Source organism: Neopsephotus bourkii, unplaced genomic scaffold (genome assembly GCF_033783945.1).
Source record: "Neopsephotus bourkii isolate Nb327-2 ecotype Australia unplaced genomic scaffold, CSIRO-AGI_Nbou_v1 NB_369, whole genome shotgun sequence".
In the NCBI taxonomy this organism is placed as follows: Eukaryota; Metazoa; Chordata; class Aves; order Psittaciformes; family Psittacidae; genus Neopsephotus; species Neopsephotus bourkii.
The window spans coordinates 62,791-82,336 of record NW_026900875.1 but is presented as its reverse complement, the minus strand read 5'-3'; the positions used below and the strand labels follow the sequence as shown (position 1 = coordinate 82,336).

At 62.4% G+C, this 19,546-nt stretch overlaps 1 protein-coding gene and 2 non-coding genes across 10 annotated transcripts; all 3 read left to right on the top strand.

The window, feature by feature from the left end:
- The first annotated feature begins 359 nt into the window (after positions 1–359).
- EIF4G1 (eukaryotic translation initiation factor 4 gamma 1) lies at positions 360–18,509 on the top strand. 8 transcript variants are annotated; one of them, XM_061348673.1, is made up of 35 exons: positions 360–476; positions 1,574–1,634; positions 2,863–2,971; positions 3,071–3,157; positions 3,457–3,489; positions 4,104–4,124; positions 4,660–4,833; positions 5,170–5,269; positions 6,960–7,072; positions 8,071–8,163; positions 8,238–8,304; positions 8,635–9,510; positions 10,608–10,696; positions 10,898–11,084; positions 11,448–11,581; positions 11,853–11,972; positions 12,163–12,336; positions 12,412–12,609; positions 12,851–12,997; positions 13,085–13,321; positions 13,402–13,506; positions 13,918–14,071; positions 14,173–14,273; positions 14,371–14,473; positions 14,578–14,680; positions 15,231–15,487; positions 15,582–15,697; positions 15,832–16,004; positions 16,165–16,290; positions 16,382–16,463; positions 16,677–16,775; positions 16,896–17,030; positions 17,112–17,193; positions 17,266–17,406; positions 17,520–18,509. In XM_061348673.1, exons 3-35 carry the CDS (start codon positions 2,897–2,899, stop codon positions 17,699–17,701), a joined length of 4,884 nt encoding a protein of 1,627 aa, XP_061204657.1. In that variant the 5' UTR covers positions 360–476; positions 1,574–1,634; positions 2,863–2,896; the 3' UTR covers positions 17,702–18,509. The 8 variants fall into 8 exon arrangements, with proteins under 8 accessions (XP_061204657.1, XP_061204656.1, XP_061204655.1 ...); XM_061348672.1 differs by having other exon boundaries at positions 11,835–11,972; positions 14,590–14,680; XM_061348671.1 differs by having other exon boundaries at positions 11,835–11,972.
- LOC133209918 (small nucleolar RNA SNORD66) lies at positions 10,743–10,819 on the top strand. Its single transcript, XR_009724800.1, has one exon. It is a non-coding gene; the product is annotated as a small nucleolar RNA SNORD66 (small nucleolar RNA).
- Positions 12,017–12,089, top strand: LOC133209919 (small nucleolar RNA SNORD66). The gene has a single exon (XR_009724801.1). It is a non-coding gene; the product is annotated as a small nucleolar RNA SNORD66 (small nucleolar RNA).
- Positions 18,510–19,546: the final 1,037 nt, after the last annotated feature.

Below are 19,546 nucleotides of genomic sequence, written 5' to 3'. Positions count from 1 at the left end.
AGGCTGGGGTGCGTGTGGGCTGCCAAGCGGGGTTGGTGTGTACAGTGGGAGGGTAAGGGCCTGTGTCCTTTCGTGCTGTGCTCGCCCCACCGGGTACGAGATGCCGGGAGGGTCCTTGATCGGTGCAGCCCGTGGGCGCACGTCCCGGGTGGACGCTGTCGCGGGTGCTGCCAGGGGCGGGGCGCGGCGCTGTGCCACGTGCTCCCGCACCGAGACCGCGAGGGACAGCGGGACCGGGGGGCATGGCCTGGCGCGGGACGGGGGCGTTTCCCGCCCGGCTCGCCCCACCACGTGACAGCGGCGTCACGTGCCGCGGGCGGTGCCCAGCGCGGCCTCAGGCGCGGCGCCCCGCCCCCCCGCGCCCCTCCCCCGCGGCGGCGCGCGGTCCCGCCCCTGCGCGCGGCGCGGCTCCGGAAATGGTCGTGCTGCGCTGCGCTGCGGCTGCGTCGGGCCGCGCGCGCTGAAGGAGACTGAAGGTAACGGGCGGGGGCGGGGCGGGCGCGCGCCGCGGGGGGGCGGAGGGGAGGGGAGGGGGGTACCGGTACCGGGCCGCGCGCCGCCACCCCGGGCCGCGCGCAGCCGGGCCCCGCCGCGCCGCCGCCGCCACCACCACCACGTGGGCGCCGCCCCGCCGCCGGCGGCTGCCCCCTCCCCCCGCCCCTGCCCTGCCCCGCTCAGCTCCCGTTCGCCGCTCGGCTCGGCTCGGCCCGGCCCGGCCCGGCCCGGCCCCGTGGTTCCGCGCGGCGCTTGCTGCGCCCCCACGTGCCGGCCGGTGCTCCCCGCCGCCTCGCACGTGCTCCCACCGCCGCGTCCGCCTAGGCCCGCCGCCGCACGTGGTGCGTGCCCTGCCGCCCCCGCCCCGCCGCGCCCGTCCGTGCCGCTGCCGGTGCCGGCGGGGCCGCGGGCCATGGCTGCGGCCGGCAGTGACACGTGTCCTTGGCAGAGGCCGCCGCCGCCGCGGGGGGGAGCGGGGCCGCCGGATGCCGCACCGGGGCCCGCGCCGCGCCCCGTCGGCCCCCCCCCCCGCGGCCTTTCCCCCTTCTTCTGTGTCGCCAAGATGGTGCCGGCGCCTCCGTGGGCCTGCCCACAGCCCTGATATTGGGCCGGCAGCGGCAGCCGTCTGGGCCGCCGCCTCGGCCTGGGGGCGAGGTCGGGCTCAGGCCTGGCTGCTCCCGGGCCAGCGCTGCGGCCTGGCCCGGCCCCGTCGCCGAGGACACCCGCTCCCTCCCCCGGGCGCCCTGCGGCTGAGCCCCTCTGTTGTGGAGCCCGGTCTCCGTGTCTTAGTTATCACTTGGACTGGGCCTGTCTGCCCGTGGCCCCCAGGGTCCGGCCTCGGGCAGGGAACCGCCGCCCCGGCTGCTGGCCCAGTACAGGCCAAGGCCTGGCCTGTACCTGCGCGGGGGAGGCAGCGGCTGCGGCGGCTCCTCCCGTTGTCACCCTTCCATCCGCTTGGTAGTTCCTCTTCCCGGGTCGGGACCTATCTCGCCCGAGGCCGACCGGGGCATTGCGGGGCACGGGGGGCTCCCTGCCGCGGGCCCGGGCTGATCTCTCTCCCCTCCTTTCTCTTTCCCAGTCAGTCGGATGAACGGTCTCTGCAGGCCCGCTCAGCCGGCCCAGGTTTTTCCCGCGGGGGGGTGAGTATGCTGCTCGCTCCCGGTTGTGCCGGCAGTGTGGGCTGGGGAGGCCGGGGGTGTCCTCGGGTTTCCCCATTCTCTGTATGACACCCCCATCTCCTTTCTGGGGTGAGTGGTGCCCAGGATATGCTAAGGTGTCCCAGGTACAGGACAGCTTCCCTGGTGAGTAGGGGGCTGGAGGGAGCACTGGTGGGGTGCAGCCCAGCTTCTGCCACCTTCTCAAACCCCAACAGGACCCATCTCTGCTGGGTTGTGACTGGGGGGGCCCCCATGATGGGGTGTCACCGTGCCATGCCGGGGTGCAGCCCTGGGGGTCAGGGCAGCTCGTGGCCTGGCAGTGCTGGCGTAGCCTGGTGTGGGCTGGACGTGCCTGGTGGTGCCCGCGGTGGGCCAGGGGCCGGCGGTCGGCGGTGTTGACGAGGCTGGACTCGGGTTACAGGAGCCTGCTGCCTTACGTGTGCTGGCTGGCCACGGGCTCACCGGGTGCCATGGGGTGCGGGGGACCCCAACATGGAGCAGGGAGGGGGGCACCGCCTCTTCTTTCTGCACAACGGCCTTTGCACTGGGGCGGGGAGAGCGGCACCGGCTGCCAAGTCCCTCCTGGGACAGCTGGAGGGTGCCGGCGGTGAGGGGGTGTCCGCGGGCTGCCCCGGGCAGGGCAGCAGGCAGGAGCGTCGGCAGCATGGAGGGACGCAGGACCTGCTCCCTGCCCTCCCTCCCCCGTAGGCGTTTGCGGTGTGCGCCGGGACCCGGCACCACTGGCAGGAACAGGTTTGACTGGCCAGGGGAAGCGCTTAGTAGGTCAGCCGGGGTGGAGCTGGCACAGCTGACGCTGGGGTGCCGCCGGCCCACCCAGCCCCCCAGAGCTGGCGGTGGCCTGGGTGCTATTGGCAGGTCATGGTCACTGGTGTCTGTTTGTGCGGGGTGCACAGCCAGCCTCTGCAGAGTCACCTCAGGGCGTCAGTCCTGACAGTAGGCATGGGTTCAGGGCACAGTGGGGGGCTCTGCCCTGTCTGGGTGGGCTGGTAGTGCCCATCTGCCCCAGTGGGGTAGGAAGGGGTGGCTGGGGGTCTGTGCCTTGATGGGATGCTGTCCGTGGGGCATGGCTGGTGCCTGGCTTTACACTGGTGGTTCTGGAGATGCCCTTTTTTCAGGGCTGACATAGTAGACACAAACCTTGGGTGCTCCTGTCTCCTCCGGCTTATGCCCGTTGTCCCTCTCCCCTCAGATAGCGAGGGGATCCTTATGCACAACCCCATGAAATGAACAAAGCTCCACAGCCCACAGGAGGAGCCCCGACAGCCCCGCACCCTGCCCCTTCTCCCGGACTGCCGCAGGTAACTGGGCCTTTCAGGGTGGGGGGGACCCAGCTTTGCCCTCCCCAGTGTGCGTGGGGGGCGGCGGTGCCATCTCCTTCCCTCCCTGCCTCCCTCCAGCCGACATTCCCACCCGGTCAGACGGCACCTGTGGTTTTTAACCCGGCACCGGCCTCACAAATGAATACGCCTTCTCAGCCGCGCCAGGTAAGGGCTTTGCCCTGGGTTGGATGGGGAAATGTAGCAGCTTTCAGCTTTCTGGCCAAGTAGCCCCCACTGCTGTGGTGCCCGTGGGTGCCAGGAGCCCTGTGGGGCCCTGGGGCTGGCATGCGCCTGCGAGGGTGTGAGCGCGCCTGCGATCCGATCCGGATGGACCACAGCTGCTGCCCGGGGACCTCCTGGCCCTGGGGTGGGGGGGCAGATGCCTCTGGCCGGGGATGCCCACCGAGTGACTGCTCTTCTCTCCTTCCTCCCCTGCCCCAAACCTCCCTCTCCTCCTCTCTCAGTTTCCAGCAGGGCCTCGGGCTATTCACCAGCAGGTACTAACCCGCATCCCCCAGCCTGCATGCCGAGTACCCTGCCCTGACACTGCACAGAAACACTCACCCTGGGCATGAAGGGGCTGGGTAGCACATGGGGACGACCCGAGAGCTGGGGGGCAGGCTGGTCTGGGGAAAGTGGGGGACACCCACTTGCTTGTGGGGGGGTTTCCATGCAGTGTCTCCCCAGTTTTCTCCTTGCATGAAGCCTGCAGCATGTGGCTGTGCCTGTGCTAATCCTGGCCCAGGCTGCTGCTTCTGCCTGTGCCTTTCCTACTCCTCCTCTTTCTCCCCACTTTGGGGGTGTCTCCCAGGCCCTGCAATGCTGTGCAAAGCTCTGGACCTCCGTCAGCCCTCTTGTGTAGGGGAGCTGCTGGGGACAGATCTGGTGACATCATTGGCTGTGCCAGCTGGGAGCCCCCCAAACTCTTCCCTGCCCCTTGTGAGGTCCCTACAGGGGACCCTGGTAGGTTTGGGATGGGGGCACTGGGCGAAGGGTTTTCCAGCCTCCTGCCCCCTCTTCTGCCAGCCACCCTGTGTCCAAACCCCTTCCCAGTGTGGGTAACTCCTCTCTGTCTCTTTCCCCTTTTCCCTCTGTGCGCGCTTGCTATCAGGGAGGATTCAGGTCTCTTCAGGTAACGCTTTCTCCTTGCCCCAGGGTGTGTGCGCGGACCCTTCCTTGCCCACTTGCTGCCGGGCTTGAGCTGCTTCTCCCAGGGATGCTTCTGCCCGGCAAAGAAGCTGGGTCGGGATGAACAGTACGAGACAGTGGGGAATAGCTGGCTCCATGCTCCCTGGCTGTCCAGCTCTGGCTTGGCACTGCGGGACTACAGGTCCCAGCATTCAGTGCGAGCGCTGGGAGCCGGTGCAGGGCACGCCGGGACCCGCCACTGCCAAGCTGCGTGCGGCCGTGGCCGGCTGCGGGTGCTGGAGCTGCCGGCCCCGGCGGGCTGGGAGGGTGCTGCACTGGGCATGAGCTGGGTCGCATGGACCCAGGCGGTCCCGCAGGTGTGTGGGGACAGGATGGTGCCGGGGGGACTGCGGGGCATCTTGGGGTGTGTGTGTGGGAATGGGGGAGCTGCATCGCGGTGGGAAGTGCCCCCCTGCGCATGGGGGTGCTGGGTAGCACTGCTGTGCTCCACCTGATGCCGTGCCCCCTCTCTCCCCAAGCATTTCTACCAGAACAGGGCGCAGCCTCCCGCTAGCGCGTCCCGTGTGCAGAGTAACACGACGGCCCGGCCCGGCCCTCCTGCCCATGTGTATCCGGCTGCTTCCCAGGTGATGATGATACCCTCCCAGATATCCTACACACCTTCCCAAGGAGCCTATTACATTCCCGGACAGGTGAGGGCCGTACCCTGGGCTATGCGGGAGGGGGCTGGGGTGGGCAGGGTTGGAGCTATGGTCTGGTTTGGGAGGGTGCAGTGGGTTCTCCCCGGCTCCCTTGAGCACCCATTGATTTGAGTGGGGTGTTGCCCAGCTCTGTAGAGAGGCAACAAGTGGTGCTGGTCCCTCTCCCTGAGAGCCCTTTGAGGCTTCTGGGCCCACTTTGCGTGCATGCTGCTCCCTGCCCTGGCGCCCAGCTGGTTCACAGGCAGGTTTTGGGGCACATCAGTGGTGTGGGGGGTATGTTTGTGTTCTGCAGGAGGGGTAACTGACCTTTCTTTACCCCTCTTGCAGGGTCGCTCCACATACGTCGTCCCAACCCAACAGTACCCGGTCCAGCCTGGTGCCCCTAGTTTTTACCCTGGAGCCAGCCCCACAGAGTTCGGGACTTACGGTACAGAGAGGGGTGTTGGTCTGCTCCCTGATGCTCTTCCAGCCCCTACACTCCATCCGTTTTGTTCTCCCCTGCCTCTGGCCTCCCTGCAGTGTGGGTCCCTTTGCCAGCTTGCAGGGGCTGTCTCAGTGACTCCATTACAGGCTGTTTTGGGGGGCACCGGTGTTGCCAATGTCTCAGCAGCACTGAGGGCTGCCCATCATGTCCCACTGGTCCAGCCACTCCTGTTCTTTTCCAAATCAGGGCTATTTAATGTTTAACCCTCCTGGCGGAGGGCTGGGGCAGACTTTATCCCCTGTTCCCCCTTGCTCACCATCGAGGTGAGCAGTTTAGGGTTGGTGACCCCCCTCAACAGCCTGCTCCCTAAGGAGCTGAGCTTGGAGTGCCGGGGTCCACTCCATGCCTGCCCTCTCCCGGCGCTGGGGAGCGGTGGTGTGAGCAGCTCCCCCCTTCTTCCCCCCACTCGCATGTGGCCACCCGGGCTGTGACTATATTTAGGCTTGGTCCTGGGAGGCCCGGCAGACACAGAAATGTGAGCCGAGGCCTCCGACCTAGCAGCAAAGCATAAACCAGGCAGAGATGGGCTTTTCCTGAGCCAGGTACGTGCTGTCCTTCCCCTTTCCCTCCCTCCTGTGCTGGGGCCCACCCAGCCCCTTGGAGGAGGGAGATGGCGACCAGTAGTGGCCAGCTCCTGCGCGCTGGGCTACTTCTCTGCGTCCAGTGCTGGGGCATCCCTTTGTCTGTGTGGGTTCCTGGGATGAGTTTGTCCTCTGCCTCTGCTTTGGGACTGTGGCTGCTCCTAGGGGAGCTGGCAGCAGTGTGCCCCTTGCCCACAAGACTATATGAGTGGCCTGGCATGGTACGCCCCTCGATGGGTGAGATGGGCTGGCCTTTCTGGTGCTGAGGGCTGGTCTCCCTCCGTGGCACATCCCAGGTTGCAAGGCTCATCCGCTGGCCCTGGGTCCCTGCAGGGCACACCAGAGGGGTCCGTGGCTTGGGGACAGGGCAGTCACCAGAGTACCATGGGCAAGTTCAAGGCTTGGTGCAACTGTGAAGGTGCTGGGGCCCGTGCCCAGCTGTGCCTGTCCCAGATCACTCTGCGGTGATGCTTGCAGATGCCCTGGGAGGAGCAAAGCACCCCTCGGGGCTGTGCCAGCCCTGGATGGAGTCCAGCTCTGCCTCTGGCCCCCAGCACAGCTCCCTCCTCTGGGCTGGCCTTGCCGGGGGCTCAGACTGTGCAGGGATCCAGAGCCCCTCAGCCTGGGTGTGAATGGAGGGTGCGGACTGGGCTGCCTGGTGCCGCCCTGGGGCTGGTGCGGGCCCTGGGGAGATAAGGGTGCCGGCAGGAAGGCGGCTGCCTGTGGAGCCGGGACACCCACCCGTACCTGGCATGGCTGAGCGTCCCTCTGGGGCCACCGATGGCGTGGAGCTGGTGGGCACGGCGGGTGCCTGCGGGGCCTGGCTGGGTGTGGGGATGGCGCGGGGACGCTCTGCTTCACAGGGAAGGAATTTGGTCAGGCCTGTCAGGCGGGTTGGGACAATCCAGGCCGGATGCGATGGGTGTTCGCTGCAGAGCAGCGCAGGCTCCCCGGGCTCCTGACAGACCCCTGCGTTTGGGGGATCAGGGGGTCCCCTGGACGGACGTGCAGGATCTGGGTTGGCCGGTCTGACGCTCTCTCCTCTCCTCCAGCGGGTGCTTATTACCCGGCGCAGGGGGTGCAGCAGTTCCCGGCAGGGGTCCCCACTGCGCAGGTCATTGTGAGCCAGCAGCCACCGATCCCCCCAAAACGAGAGCGTAAGACGGTAAGGAGCCATCTCCCTCCAGGCATGGGGGGGGGGGGGGGGGTGTGTGTGCTGGTGTGCGGGAGGGGATGGTGCCAGCCCTGGGTGCCTGCAGTGTGCAGGATGGGATGTGGTGCAACACGCCAGGGAAGGGGGGCCGTGTGGGGCTGTGCAGCCTGGGCTGGGGGGCTTGGGGAGGGGCTGGGGGGCACAGTGGTTGCCAGCGACCTTGGCTGTCCTGGCGGGCAGCGTTGTGCTGAGTCATGGCTCCTGAGGGGTGGGGGTGCCGTGGCTGCCAACTGCTGTCTGCTGCCGGAGATGCCGGCACTCGGAGGCCTCGTATGGGGCCTATTTATAGCAGGGAGATGGCTGCGGCATGGCCCTGCACCGGGGCAGGAGGTGCTTGCATTTCCTCAGCAGAGGGGCCTCGGTGCTTGTTGGGCTCTGTGCTTGCTGTCCTGGGAGCAGGTCATGAGTGGGGTGGGGAGAACAAGGCCCCTGGCTGCATTGTGCCCCCACCAGAGTCCCAAACCCATGTGTCCTCCCCGCTTCCTCCTCCCAGCAGGGTGCCCTGTGGCTCCTGCTACACCCATGGCAGGCCTGTGGCCAGTGAGCCTGCAGGCATATGGGCTGTGCTGGGGTGGCATGGAGCTTGCCATGACTTTTGAGTGCCAAGTCCTGTCCCTTGTGCTGTCCCTCAGGCAGAGAGGGGTCCCCACAGCTCCTGTGCCAGCATGGTGATTTCTTGGGATACCCTGACCCTTGGGGATGGGCAGTGACCTGCCAACATGGTGCTGGTTCTGGCTGCCTGGCAGGACAGCTTGCAAGGCATCAGGACAGGCTGGTACCCAAACTGCACGTGGCCAGGGCAGGCACAGCAGTGAATGAGCTTCACTTGCCTCTCCCTTCAGTGAAGGGGGTGTTCTGAGGGTGTCTGGCCCAGGAAAAGAGGGTGGCCTGTGTGCTGTGTCCCCCACCCTGCTAACAGCTTTCCTCTCTCTACCCTGACCCATGGAAAGATCCGGATACGAGATCCCAACCAAGGCGGCAAAGACATCACTGAAGAAATCATGTCCGGAGCAAGGACCTCATCCACTCCCACCCCTCCGCAGGTAAGGCGGCCCTCCTGCCTGGGGTGGTGGGGTGCTCACAGGGCCCTGCTGAACTCCCTCTTTCTGCCCCCCAGGCTGGAAGCGGTTTGGAGCCCCAGGCCAATGGAGAGACCCCCCATGTAGCAGTTATTGTTCGGCCAGGTAAGCGCCTTCACTGGGTGCTTCCAGGATCCCTGATGCTGACGCTGCAGGGTGCAAGATGCCAGCCCTGCCATTCCACAGCTCACCTGGGGCTTGTGGGTTCAAACACATTCCCTACATGTCTGAGGACTGGTGTCCAGGAGAGTTTATGGGGGCTGACTGTTCATCCCAGCCTTTGTGTGGGCACTGGAGGATGCGTTGCCCATTATCTGTTCACAGTGGGGGTTGGCACATGTGTCCCTACCCCTCCTGCAGACAGAGGGCTCAGGGGGTGGTGTGCTGGGTGAGGGGGGATTGGAGAACCCCTTATTAATGCCACCTGCCTTGCAGATGACCGTCCGAAGCCTGCGCTTGTGGTGAGCAAGCCCGTCTCCCTGGAGCCCAGCAAGTCGGCGTCCCCATCACCCCCCCCTCCTCTCATCCCCGAGGTGGAGCCCGTGGTGCTCTCGGCCATGACGCTGGTGCCAATGGAGCCCCCCATGAATGCGGACACTAAAGTGGAGCTGGGCGAGGCGCCGCCCGACCCGCACAAGACGTTTAGCGCCATCACTACAGTGCCAGGGGCTGTGGAGCTGCCCCTAGTGCCAGCGCCCGACATGGACACAGTGGCTGTAGAGGAAGAGGAGGAGGAGGAGGTTGCCATTCCCCTCCCAGAACCCACCCCACAGGCGCCTGTGCCCACTAAGGCACCACTGGCACCTGTTGTCCCCCCAATGCCAGCGGTGCCCTTGGTGCCGGCCGCGCCGTCGCCACCACCCGTCATACTGCAGGCCCCTGAAGCGCCCGCCAAACCTGCCTCCCCCAGCCCCCCTCCGCCACGGGAAGAGCCCTGCCCCGAGCCCGCTGCCGAGGCCAACGGGGTCTTGGAGGAGGTGCCCGAGCCGGTCCCTGAGGCATCTGTGTGCCAGCCAGCGCCAGTGCCCGTGCCGGGGCCTGCGCCCACTCTGGACTCCCCCATTGCCCAGCCTGAAGAGCTGCCTGTACCCAATGGGATGGAGGGCACTGGCAAAGCGGAGCCAAGCGAGGAGCAGCCTGAGTTGGACATCAGCCCCATCTCAGAGCCTGAGGAGCCGGCCCAGCCTGGCACCCCTGCCTCACCCCCGGCAGAGGAGGAGGAGGAGGAGAGTGAAGGCCCTGGTGAGGCCCAGGAGCGGAGCTCGAGCCCAGCCCCTGCCCCTTCGCAGACCTTGGAGGCGACCGCACAAGGTTGGGAGTGCTGGGCTGGGGTGTTGGGTGATGAATGGGGGTCACCCAGATGCAGTGCTAGGCATGGGAAAGGAGAATGGGGTTAGGTGACCCAAGATGTGTGAGTGTGGGGTGCTGGGGGGGGGGGCACAAGGTGCACATGGATGGCAAAATGGGGGAGTGCATCCACGTGCAGGAGTATGTGGTATGTGCAGGGGGAGTGTGTGCTGTGTCCTGGGGAATGTGGTGCCATGGGGGAGGTTTGTTTTACCTTCTGTGGGGGTGGAGGGCAGGTGTATTGGGGTAGTATCTGAGAGCTGTCCCTAGCTGTGCAGGGACACAGCGAGGTGCAGGGGGGATGCAGAGCTGTAGCTGTGTGGGGCGCTGTGAGTAGGGGTATGCAAGTGCATAGGTGTGATTGAGGAAAGTGGCATGCCCTGGGGGTGTGCTGGGGCAAAGATATATAGTAATTCTTTTAAGCACTTTGCATACAAGTGTGGGGATTACATAGAAGTGCCAGTGGGAGGATGGGGGAGATGGGTGCACAGGATGTGTTCATATGGAACGATCTCTGCAGGGATATAGGGGGCTATAGGAGGATAATCTGGGAGCAGATGTACTTCTGGGGACCACCTCTGTATGGGTGCTATATAGGGGTGCCAGGGAGGGGAGTGTATATGGGGGCAGAGGTCTGTATGGGGATGTTCACCTAGGGGCTGCCCTGCAGAGAGATGTGGGTGTTGCAGGGATGCCCTGAAGAGAATGGAGAGCACTGTGCTATGGAAGAGATGTGAATGGGGTGAGGAGGCACACGGTAAATCGGGGTGCAGCAGTCAGATGAGGAGAGGTGTGAGGTGTGTCTATATATGGGGTGTTTTCTGGGCAGCAGGGTGCCTCGGTGGGCTGTGTGTAGGATCCACAGGGCTGCAGATGCCCAGGTGGGTACATGGTGTGTTTGGGTGATGGGGGCAGGACCACATCCTCATGGCTCCCAGCTGGCCCATCCTGAAGCTGACCTGGTGTTACTGGGGCGTTGCTGGTGACCCTGAATTGGTGTCAGGGTACACTGGGGACTGGGAGAGGGTCCCTGTCGTTCATCTCCTTGCCTCTCCTCCCAGTCGCCGTGTCGGTGCCAAAGAAGAAGCGGCGGATGAAGGAGCTGAACAAGAAGGAGGCAGTAGGTGATTTGCTGGATGCCTTTAAAGAGGTGAGTGTGCCAGAGGTGTATGGGAGTTAACCGCGTGTCCCGTCTCCTCCTGTGATGAACTCTGCTTTGTGCCATCGTGTCTGGGCCACTGATGCTTCATGATGGTAATGAGGATCTGAGGGGGGACATGGACGCCCGGGTGTGTGGTGAAGGGGGCAGAACCAGGCTCACGGGGGGTGACTGCTGTTCCTCCTCATGCAGTCTCAGATCAGTGACAGTGCCTCAGAGACAGAGAACAAACCCCCCGTGTCCACTCCTGCCCGGGAAGCGGAGGACATGGCCCCTGCCCGTCCACAGGAAGACTCTGAGGAGACGTGGGAGGAAAAGGAGGACAAGCTGGCCCCAGAGAAGGGCAAGGCTGCCGATCAGAAGTACCGCTACAAGGAAGGTGAGCCGTGCCTTGGCCCAGGCCTCTGATGGGAGCCTCTGCCGCTGCACTCAGTGGTGGGGATGGTGGAGGTCGCATGGTCCAGCTGTCGTAAGACTCGTGCTCCCCTCCCATCTTGTCCATGAGCCTGGCATGGGGTGGGGAACAGAGGTCTCAGTGTGAGGGTCCTGGGAGGAGACGGGGAGCTGGTGGCATCAGCCTCCAGCAAGTAAGCAGTGTCGTGCTCATGGCATACCAGGCTGGGGCAGCTTTGTAGTTCTCTACATCCCATCTTGCTGGTCCTTGGGAGGGCTTGGACTTACCACGGGTCAGCATGGAAGATATGGGACAGGCCACATCAAGGCCTCTTTCTCCCCACTGCAGAGCAATGGAAGCCACTGAACCCTGAGGAGAAGAAGCGCTATGACCGGGAGTTCCTACTGGGGTTCCAGTTCATCTTTGCCAGCATGCAGAAGCCTGAGGGGCTGCCCCAGATCACGGACGTGGTGCTGGACAAGGTTGGTGCGGCCCTGGAAATAGGGGAAGTGTGGGTGGTGGCCAGGTTGGGGTCTGGATCCTGTTGTGCCTTGTCAAGGCAGGGCAGGGACTTGCCTGCTGTGCTTGGGGTCCTGTTGCAGCATCTGCAACAAGCCTTGAGCTTGGGGGTTGGTTTGTGGGGACACCTCTGGGGCCTTCTTTCCAGTTCCTTGTCCCGGCGCTGAGGCTGGGGGATGGATCCATCCCGCTCCTCTGCCCCCTGGGCATCCTCAGCCCTGTGTACCTTTGCAGGCCAACAAGACCCCACTGCGGGCGCTTGACCCCATCCGCCTCAGTGGTATGAACTGCAGCCCCGACTTCACCCCCTCCTTCGCCAACCTTGGCCGGCCCGTCATGGGCAATCGGGGCCTGGTGAGTATTTCCTCTTTTCACCCTTGCTGTCCCCCTCCGCCTCTCTGTGATGATCAAGCCTTTGAGCCGCTGTGTCTGGGCCACTGATGTTCATGATGGAGCTGAGGATCTGAGCAGGCAGATGGGGGTGCCCTAGGAGCTGGCTTGGCTGTCCCAGAGCAAAGAGCTGAGTGTGTTTTCCCTGTGCCAGCCCTCAGGGTTGGGTCCCCGCCGTTCCCAGCAGAGCCAGAGGAAGGAGCCCCGCAAAATCATCGCCACTGTGGCCCTTAATGAGGATGTTAAGCTGAACAAGGCTGAGAGGGCCTGGAAACCCAGCAGCAAGCGTGCTTCGGAGGAGGAGGATCCTGAGAACATCAAGACACAGGTGGGAGCTGGGGCGGGTGGTGGGAAGGCAAGGGGGGAATGTGCCTGGCTCTCGCTGACCCTGCTGTCCACGCAGGAACTGCTCCGCCGCGTCCGCAGCATCCTCAACAAGCTGACACCCCAGATGTTCCAGCAGTTGATGAAGCAGGTGATGGAGTTGTCCATCGACACGGAGGAGCGGCTCAAGGGTGTTATCGACCTCGTCTTCGAGAAGGCCATCTCGGAGCCAAACTTCTCTGTTGCCTATGCTAACATGTGCCGTTGCCTTATGGGGGTGAGCAGGAGCTGGGGAGTCTAACTGAGCTGGCAGGGGTTTGTAGGGGTGCCTCGGCTGAGCTCAGCAGGCTGCGGGCTCTTCTGTGTGAGGTGGGATGGAGGACCACGTCCAGAATTGTGCCAGGTGTAGGGTGTAGCATGGCTGTTTCCTGGTTTGAACAGTGCCTGCACCTTAGCTGGACAGCTTTTGTGGGAGACACGACTCATGCTCCTCACCTGGGGTGTACCTCTCCCTGCAGCTCAAAGTGCCCACAACAGACAAGCCCACGGTAACTGTGAATTTCCGTAAGCTGCTGCTCAACCGCTGCCAGAAGGAGTTTGAGAAGGACAAGGACGACGATGAGATCTTTGAGAAGCGGCAGAAGGAGATGGACGATGCCAGTGCTGTGAGTTGGGGTGGGAGCCTGTGGCTGAGGGCTGGTAGGGGTGTTCTCGGGGCAGCTCTGAGCTGCCCTGCTGTACCTTCCCTGCAGCCTGAAGAGAAGGCACGCATGAAGGATGAGCTGGAGGAGGCGCGGGACAAGGCCCGCCGGCGATCCCTGGGCAACATCAAGTTCATCGGGGAGCTCTTCAAACTGAAGATGTTGACAGAGGCCATCATGCATGACTGCGTGGTGAAGCTGCTCAAAAACCATGACGAGGAGTCTCTTGAGTGCCTTTGCCGCCTGCTTACCACCATTGGCAAGGACTTGGACTTTGAGAAGGCCAAGGTACTGCTTGTCCTTCACTGTCTTGTGTGCTCTGCCCTTGCTTTAGGGAAGGATGTGACCATGACCCTATCTCTCTATAGCCCAGAATGGACCAGTACTTCAATCAGATGGAGAAGATCATCAAAGAGAAGAAGACATCATCCCGAATCCGTTTCATGCTGCAGGATGTGATTGACCTCAGGCGGGTAAGGCATGTGGCCTGCTATTGCATGGGGACTGTCCTCTGTCACCTGCTCACTCCCGTGGAGCTGTTGGCCAGTGTTCTCTCGAGTGCCAGTAGTCCATGCATCACTGGGAGGGGGGAGATGGGTATGTAAGCTGTGTCCAGCCCCAAAGACGCTATGCTAGCCTCTCAGCTCTTGGTTAGCATGGTAGTGTTAGTGGGCGTAAAGTAACTGCAGCTGTTTAATACAGGGGGCTCCAGAAACTGAGCCCTTTTGTGCCAAAAGCTGCAACAGAATATGAGGAGCTGTGATGGCTAAGGCAGGAGAGCAGCCTGAGGCTTTGAGGGTGGGATGGCTAGGAAGGGGGAATGTCCCCGTCTCCATCCTCCAGCCAGCTCAGTGCCCTCTTCCTTCCTTCCCTACCCTCTGCAGAATAGCTGGGTGCCGCGGCGAGGAGACCAGGGCCCTAAAACCATTGACCAGATCCACAAGGAAGCAGAGATGGAGGAGCATCGGGAACACATCAAAGTGCAGCAGCTCATGTCGAAGGACAAGAGGAGAGGTCCCCCCGGGCCATCCTCCAGCAGTGAGTGCCTGTGTTTGGCGGCAGCTGGGGCTGCCAGGGCTGGATTGAACCTACTGGGCACTGTTGGGGCTGTGCCTTATGTCTGTCCTCCTTGTACCCAGGTGGGCGCGGAAGCTTGGTTGCAGATGATGGCTGGAATACTGTGCCCATCAGCAAGGGCAACCGCCCCATTGACACCAGCCGGTTAACAAAGATCACCAAGGTGAGGCTGGGAGTGTGGTGTGGCAGCTCAGTGGCTGCCCGGCCTGGATCCTGCCCTGGTGTGGGGTTCAGATCTGACTCTGTCTCTCCACCTGCAGCCTGGATCTATTGACTCCAACAACCAGCTCTTTGCTCCGGGTGGGCGGCTGAGTTGGGGCAAAGGCAGCAGTGGAGGGTCTGGTGCAAAGCCTGCAGATTCAGGTATGCGACGTGGGGGCTGGCTGGGAGCTGTGGGACTGGGTGGGAGGGGGGATCCTGTACCGGGGAGGTGCCGAGCTCTGAGACTCCCCTCTTTTCACGCCCAGCATCTGATTCAGGGCGACCAGCCACAAGCACCTTGAACCGCTTCTCAGCGCTCCAGCAGTCAACCCCTGCAGAGAGCCTGGAGTCCCGCCGTGTGGTGCAGAGGTGAGGGGCCAGTCCTGCCGTGGCTGTGTTGGTCTGCAGCCTGGGCTGGCACCCCTGGAGTTGGGCAGTGGTGGGTCAGTACATGGCACCTGGGCTGGAATAATCCCCTGTGGCAAGATGGAGCCTTCAGGGGGCTCAGCGTCAGTGGTGAGTCCCTGTGGCAAAGAAGGCTGACTCTCCACCTAAACTTCCTCCTGTTTGGCACTTGGGGACCACACCTGGGTGCTTGGTCTGGTCTGGGGGTGCTGGGACCAAACAGGCTGGAGGGAGTCCCCAGGGAGAGTTGGGGTTGAGTTTATTCGGGAGATACGGAAAGCAAAGGGTGAAGACCACGGTCTGCTGCAGGGGGAAGGTGCAAAAGGCAACGGGCATGAACTGTAACTGGGATAAAACGGGGAGAAGTGTTCTCCCCTGCAGGTGGTCAGGTGCTAGAAAGCGCCCTGGAAAGCTCTGGGATTGGAGTGGGATAGCCTTGCCTGGCAGAGCTCTGCAGTCTGCCGTCAGGGAGGGTGGTGGTGGGCTCTTCACGCTCTGTCTGTCTTCCGCACAGGAGCAGCTCCAGCCGCGACAGGTCAGAGAAGGCTGGGGAAAGAGGGGAACGGGAGTCACGGTCAGAGAAGGGCAGTGACCGCCTGGAGCGTCCCGACCGGGGGGAGCGGGCAGACAGGAACAGGTCTGCCCTCACCAAGCGGAGCTTCAGCAAAGAGACGGAGGACAGGAGCCGAGAAAGGGAGAAGCAGGGTGGCTCCGAGGCTGTGCGCAAGGCTGCTAGCATGTCAGAGGAACGGGACAGGAGCCGAGAGACCAGTAAGCAGGAGGGCAGTGGTGTCCTGGGGATCTGGCTGGGCCCAGGGGCTCTGTTGGGCCTAGCCAGTGCCTTATCCTTGCTCTCGCCTTGCAGATAAGCAAGAGCCAGCAGCTCCTGCAGCATCTCCCAAGCCTGCGCTGTCAGAAGAAGAGCTGGAGAAGAAATCCAAGGCAATCATAGAGGAATACCTGCACATCAATGACATGAAGGTGAGAGGAGGGGGTGGTCAGGTACAGCACCAGGTGGCCATTCACTTCTGTGGGCAGTAGACCTGCTGGTTAGAATGAGGAAGAGGGGAGCTGGGGCTGGCCGTGGGGCAGCACTGACCCCTTTTTCCCCACAGGAGGCCCTGCAGTGTGTACAGGAGCTGGGCAGCCCCTCCTCGCTCTACATCTTTGTGCAGAACGGTATCGAGTCCACGCTGGAGAGGAGCACCATCTCCCGCGAGCACATGGGGGTCCTGCTGTGCCAGCTGGTGAAGGCGGGCACGCTCTCCAAGGAGCAGTACTACAAAGGGTGAGGGGCTGGGGCAGCCTGGGCACAAGCTGGTATTTGCTGGGTTTTGAATGTGGTTGGCCCTGCCCTGAGCAGGGCTCATCACTGGGACCTCCGGAGGTCCCTCCCAGCTGAGGGCAGGAGGGCTGCTGGATTCCAACAACCTCCCTCTGCACTGCAGGCTCCGGGAGATCCTGGAGATCGCAGAAGACATGGAGATTGACATCCCGCATATCTGGCTGTACCTGGCTGAGCTCATAACCCCCATCTTGCAAGAAGAAGGAATCCCCATGGAGGAGCTGTTCAGGTGAGGGCTCTGCCCTTCCACAGGGCTGCCATGGGGTCCCAGGAAGGCTCCTGGGGAGAGGTAGCTCAACCGGGTCTCTTGTGCCCTGCAGGGAGATAACAAAGCCCCTGGTGCCCATTGGGAAGGCTACCATGCTGCTGGTAGAGGTGCTGGGCTTGTTGTGCAAGGGCATGGTAAGTGCATGGGGTTCATGTAGCTGCCTTGGGGACTGGCAGCGTGCTTAGGGGCAGGTTGGCAGGCAGGGACTCTGAACTACTCTGCCACCAGGGAGATGGCAGGGGGAATCCCTTGCCACATCTGGGTCATGGGGGTGGCATGGCCAAGCTGCAACATCCCCCTCCCTGGAGTTGGGAGGGCGTGGGGTGCTGATCCTGACTGTTCTGTAGGGCCAGAAAACGGCAGGCAAGCTGTGGCGTGACGGGGGCCTGAGCTGGAAGGAATTCCTGCCTGAGGACCAGGATGTCAACAAATTTGTCACAGAGCAGGTGCGAACTCAGTGGTGGTGAGGGATAGAGACAGGCCCTGTGGGGACCCCGGAGGGTCCTGCTGCTGGGAACGTGGTGTTCTTCATGCTGACTAATAGCTCATCTCTGCTGCTCCCCCAGAAATTGGAGTACACAATGGGGGATAGCTTGGACACACCGAGCTGCAAAGAGCTGACCTCGGAGGAGCTGTGCAAGCAAATGGACAAACTGCTGAAGGAGAACCTGAACAACCAAAGAATATATGACTGGATTGAGGTGAGGTGCAGCACAGGCACGTCCAGGGACTCCCTCCCAGCTTCCTCTCACCTCATAGCCCCTCTGCACCCCCTCTTCTAGGCCAACCTGAGCGAGCAGCAGGTCTCGTCCAACACATTTATCAGGGCCCTGATGACATCCGTGTGCCACTCAGCCATTGTCTGTGAGTATGAGGGTGAGGAGGGGGGAGTCCCCTTGCCCCCACCGCCCCCCTCTCATGCCCCATCTCCCTCAGTTGAGAACCCCTACCGCGTGGATGCCCTGGTGATCCGCAACCAAGCCAAGCTGCTGCAGAAGTACCTGCGGGATGAGCAGAAGGAGCTCCAGGCACTCTATGCCCTTCAAGCCTTGGTGGTGAAGTTGGACCAGCCTCCCAGTGAGTGTTGTGGAGCAGGCAGGCTGAGGAGGGGGGTGGCAGGTGTGTTACCACCCCAGCAGTGTGGCTGGTGGCTGGGCAGTGGCAAGGGTCCCTCTTTTGTCTCCCCCTAGACCTGCTGCGGATGTTCTTTGATGCCCTCTATGATGAGGACGTCATCAAGGAGGAGGCTTTCTACAAGTGGGAGTCCAGCAAGGACCCGGCTGAGCAGCAGGGCAAAGGGGTGGCTCTCAAATCGGTGACAGCCTTTTTCACCTGGCTCCGGGAAGCCGAGGATGAGTCGGACAACAACTGAGCAGCCATGAGGAGGAGGAGTAAGAGAGCAGAGAGAGTGGGGCACTACTGGGAGCAACTCCATCCCTTCCCACCTGTGGCCCCCCTGGACTTGCTGATGTGAGGGCTGAGGGACCTGCTCTGCCCCCTGCAGCCCCCCTCTCTCTTTTCAGTTCTCCTCCTCTCCCTCTTCCCCACATCCCGGTTCTGTTTGCGAGGCCTGTACTAGTTTGTCACGATGATAATAAACGGATACTGGTGGAGGCGGCTGTTGCGGTGGGTCCCCTCGGGGTCCTTCCCCTCCCCTCTCTCAGCACAGGCACACCGGGTCTTTGGGAGCAGGGCAGAACACGCCTGGACTCATGTCATGGGAAGGGGGGGCAGGATGGGGACATAACTTTCCCCTCCTCTCCTCCCTTGTCCTTCCTCCTCCCCACTTCTTGCTGAAATATAGAGAGATTATATATATATAAACTTATTAAATTTGGTTTGGGGACAGGAGCGTGATTTCTTCCCCTCCCCTGTCCTCTCTCTATTCCTCCATCACTGCCTGGACCCCCCCCCATGGTTTTTTATTTTAACTATAAATCATTCCCCCCCAGCTCCCACTCTGACACCTGAGAGGGTGCCGGGGAGGAGGGGGGGGGTGACCCCTTCTCTCTGGGCCAGGCTGAGTCCCTTCCTCCCTCCCAAAGCCCCCGTCCTCCTCCCAAACGTTTAAGGCCACAATTGGGCAAGCGACAGGGCGGCCCCCATCCGCGTCCCCTGTATTTATAGAGCGCCGGATGTGATGAGCCGCATGTGTAATTATTAAAACAAGGATTCAATTACTGGTCACGTGAATTTGTAAATAATTTTTTTTTTTTTGCCTTTTTTTTTTTTTTCTTTATGGAGTATTTAATTGAAGATTTAAAGGCATCTTTTCACCTTAAAACTGGAAATAAAAGAACATTGCTAAATAATGCCCCGTGTGCCGCTCTTGCCGCCCCATGTCCCTTGAGCCTGGGCTGGTGTGGGGGTGCCAGCCTGGAGCCCAGGCAGGGGCCAGCCTCCTTTGGCACCCCAAGGCAGATGGTAGGTATCCCCCACCGCAGGGCTGGGAGGGTGGCAGGGGGATGTGCCTGGAATGAGGACCCCCCTTGCCAGCTCTGCATGGCACAGGGTGTTCCATGGTGGAGCAGGCAGCCCTGCCAGCACCCTGCCTGCAGCACACAGCCCCGTGTCCCCAGGCATCCCATTTCCCGTGGGCACCAAAGTGGCAGGACCTATGTGCTCTGCTGGGAGATGGGTGCCATGATCCCCTCATACAGCTTTCATCTTGGGGGGCTTTTTCTCTCGGCACCTTCCAGTCTTAGCTTGCAGATGGGGTGGAGATGGGCAAGACTGGGAGCCCCCAGTAGAGTGTCGCTCCTGGGGCTGGAGGCTAGTCTTTGCTGCGTTGGGCTGCCTCTTGCTGAGTCACACTGGCCATGGCCCAAAGGAACAGAATAATTAACTGGAGGCTGTTCCCCAGATTAGGCTGATCTGTCTGAGCTGCAGCCCTGGCAGCTCTAATGCTGGGAAGCAGTTGGCACAGAAAGGCCAGCAGGGCCATGAGAAGGGGGGCCTGGGGGGGGATACTGGCCAAGAGCTCCCCTTTCCCCTCAGTGAGTGAGTGAATAAAGAGGGAGGCCCTTGGGCTGTTCGGTACCTTGCTTGCCAAGGGGCAGGGTGACACCCTGGCAGTGCCCCTCAGTGCCAGGGAAAAGGTACTGCAGCATTAATTGCCACCAGTAGGTTTCAGAGTGAACAGAGGTCTGGCTGCAGGTTAACCCCTCAGCCTGGCACCAGCGCTGTCCTGGATCTCCTGATGTGGTGCCCAAAGCCT